General features: G+C 36.6%; 1 protein-coding gene across 1 annotated transcript; it reads left to right on the plus strand.

Annotated features, from left to right (window-relative positions):
* Positions 1-573: 573 nt before the first annotated feature.
* Positions 574-1625, plus strand: VCUG_02621 (uncharacterized protein). Its single transcript, XM_008077438.1, has one exon. The coding sequence runs from the start codon at positions 809-811 to the stop codon at positions 1454-1456; it is 648 nt and encodes a 215-aa protein (XP_008075629.1). The 5' UTR covers positions 574-808; the 3' UTR covers positions 1457-1625.
* The last annotated feature ends 250 nt before the right edge of the window (positions 1626-1875 follow it).

A 1875-nucleotide genomic window follows, 5' to 3' on the forward strand; every position in this document is an offset into this window, starting at 1 on the left:
AGATCACCAGAATATCATTGGCTGCAGATACATCCTAATGTTATGAACAAAAATATCATCAAAAAAGCAACTTTCAAGGCTGTAGCAGAAGTTGGCTCTTCGAGCCTGATAGGTTCCAGCAAGATAGATCATGCCAAACCAGTTCGTAAAACAAAAAATCTAAATTAGTGTTTATGGTTGATAGATAATTTGTATGGCATTCTAAACTGATATAACGAAAATGACGACTATGTATTGCTTTTGATGATCGAAAAATTATACACGTGTTGCAGCCGTTTACTACTAAACCTCAACGAAACCCTTTCTGGTAGCATAATCTTAGCTCACATATCTAAGTTATGACACTGTAGCGCTGATAAGACGGTATACACGATCTATAATTTGCTTGTGAGCCAGATATATTGTTCAAATTTCATATACTGTAAGAATGTTTAGTATGCAAAGATTTTTAATGCTGTTATTAACTATTTACCCCAGGGATATGCTCTGATTAATTTCAAAAATGCATTTTATTCAGTCATTCCTTGTTTATCTCACTAAAACGAACACAGTTAATCCAAAATAGCATATAACACTAGCAACAGTAGATATGACGGTCCATATTTGCCATCAATCACGATGTTGTTCAATAAACCGTGCTATGATTGGAGTAAGTTCTATTTATTTCGGTATGTTCTTTGTTTTTACCATTCTTTAACAGTGTGTTGCGGGCGCGATGAGAGGATTAGTTCAAATCGGGAAAGATGAGAAATTTTTATTACGAAAAAGGCATGACTTGTAATATAAAAGCACAAGAAATCTGTTGGGTATGTTTTTATATTTTACCATTTTTTATGGTGTGCTGCTAGTTGCTTCATCGCATTTGTGCGTTGAAGAACATTCACAAGATGAATCATTAAGGCATTGTGCAGCAGTGCATGGTGAGCGTAATACAAAAGATTCTTCTAGAAATAGGCCTAGTAATGATCTTCATGAGACATACAGTGAAGGTTTTGATCCACATGAAGTGCCTGTATCAGACAAGGAGAGTGAAAAATGTGAATCGGAGTTATCTGACGGGATAAAGAAAATATATATTGCGCAAAAGAGCATGCAAGAGGGAGGAGACAAGTTATCCGATAATATTACTACTGTTGCGAACACATTAGACAACTTGGAAACCAAAGTAAGTGCTGAAGAATCAAAACAGCCAGTAGATGCGAACAGAGCCAGCTGTGCGTGTGAAGACACTCATAGTCAAAATGAAAAGGAATTGGAATGCACGACACAAGCATTCAACACAGATTCTCTCCGTAGAAGCCACTTAACTGATTACGGTTCAGGTTCATCAGCAATGGCTGTACACACATCATCTTCGCCTAATCCTAATCCTGAACCTGATATGTGGAATGAGATAACAGAACGAATAGAAGCTTTGTATGATGAATTAAAGGGTCCATTTCACCTAAGGATTTAGAGATGCTCCGTTTTTTCGGGCAATATGATCTCGAGGATGGTCCCGAAGATGACCCCGAATACCAGCAAAGTGGGCCTTCTAGCAATCGCGGTAAGACTGATTGGAACGAATAACAACTTAAACGCAAAAAAACCACAAACAAGGATTTAGTACATTCATTAAATTTTATTATGGTATTCTACCTTACCAAGGATGGTGCATTGCATTCTATATTAGAAAGGTGATACGATTTTGTACAAACATGATGAATTTTAGCGTTCATTTCTCTCATTAGATGATAACACGCGTTCTTTTGTTCAAGATAGAACATATAATGCAAATTTGATATACAGTAATAGCAAATAAAGAACAAACTCGGTTACTTGATGGGTTGTAACCAATTGCACTCGTGTCATCCGCCAACCTTCCTTTGTATTGAA

Source organism: Vavraia culicis (assembly GCF_000192795.1).
Source record: "Vavraia culicis subsp. floridensis unplaced genomic scaffold supercont1.87, whole genome shotgun sequence".
Taxonomy (NCBI): domain Eukaryota; kingdom Fungi; phylum Microsporidia; family Pleistophoridae; genus Vavraia; species Vavraia culicis.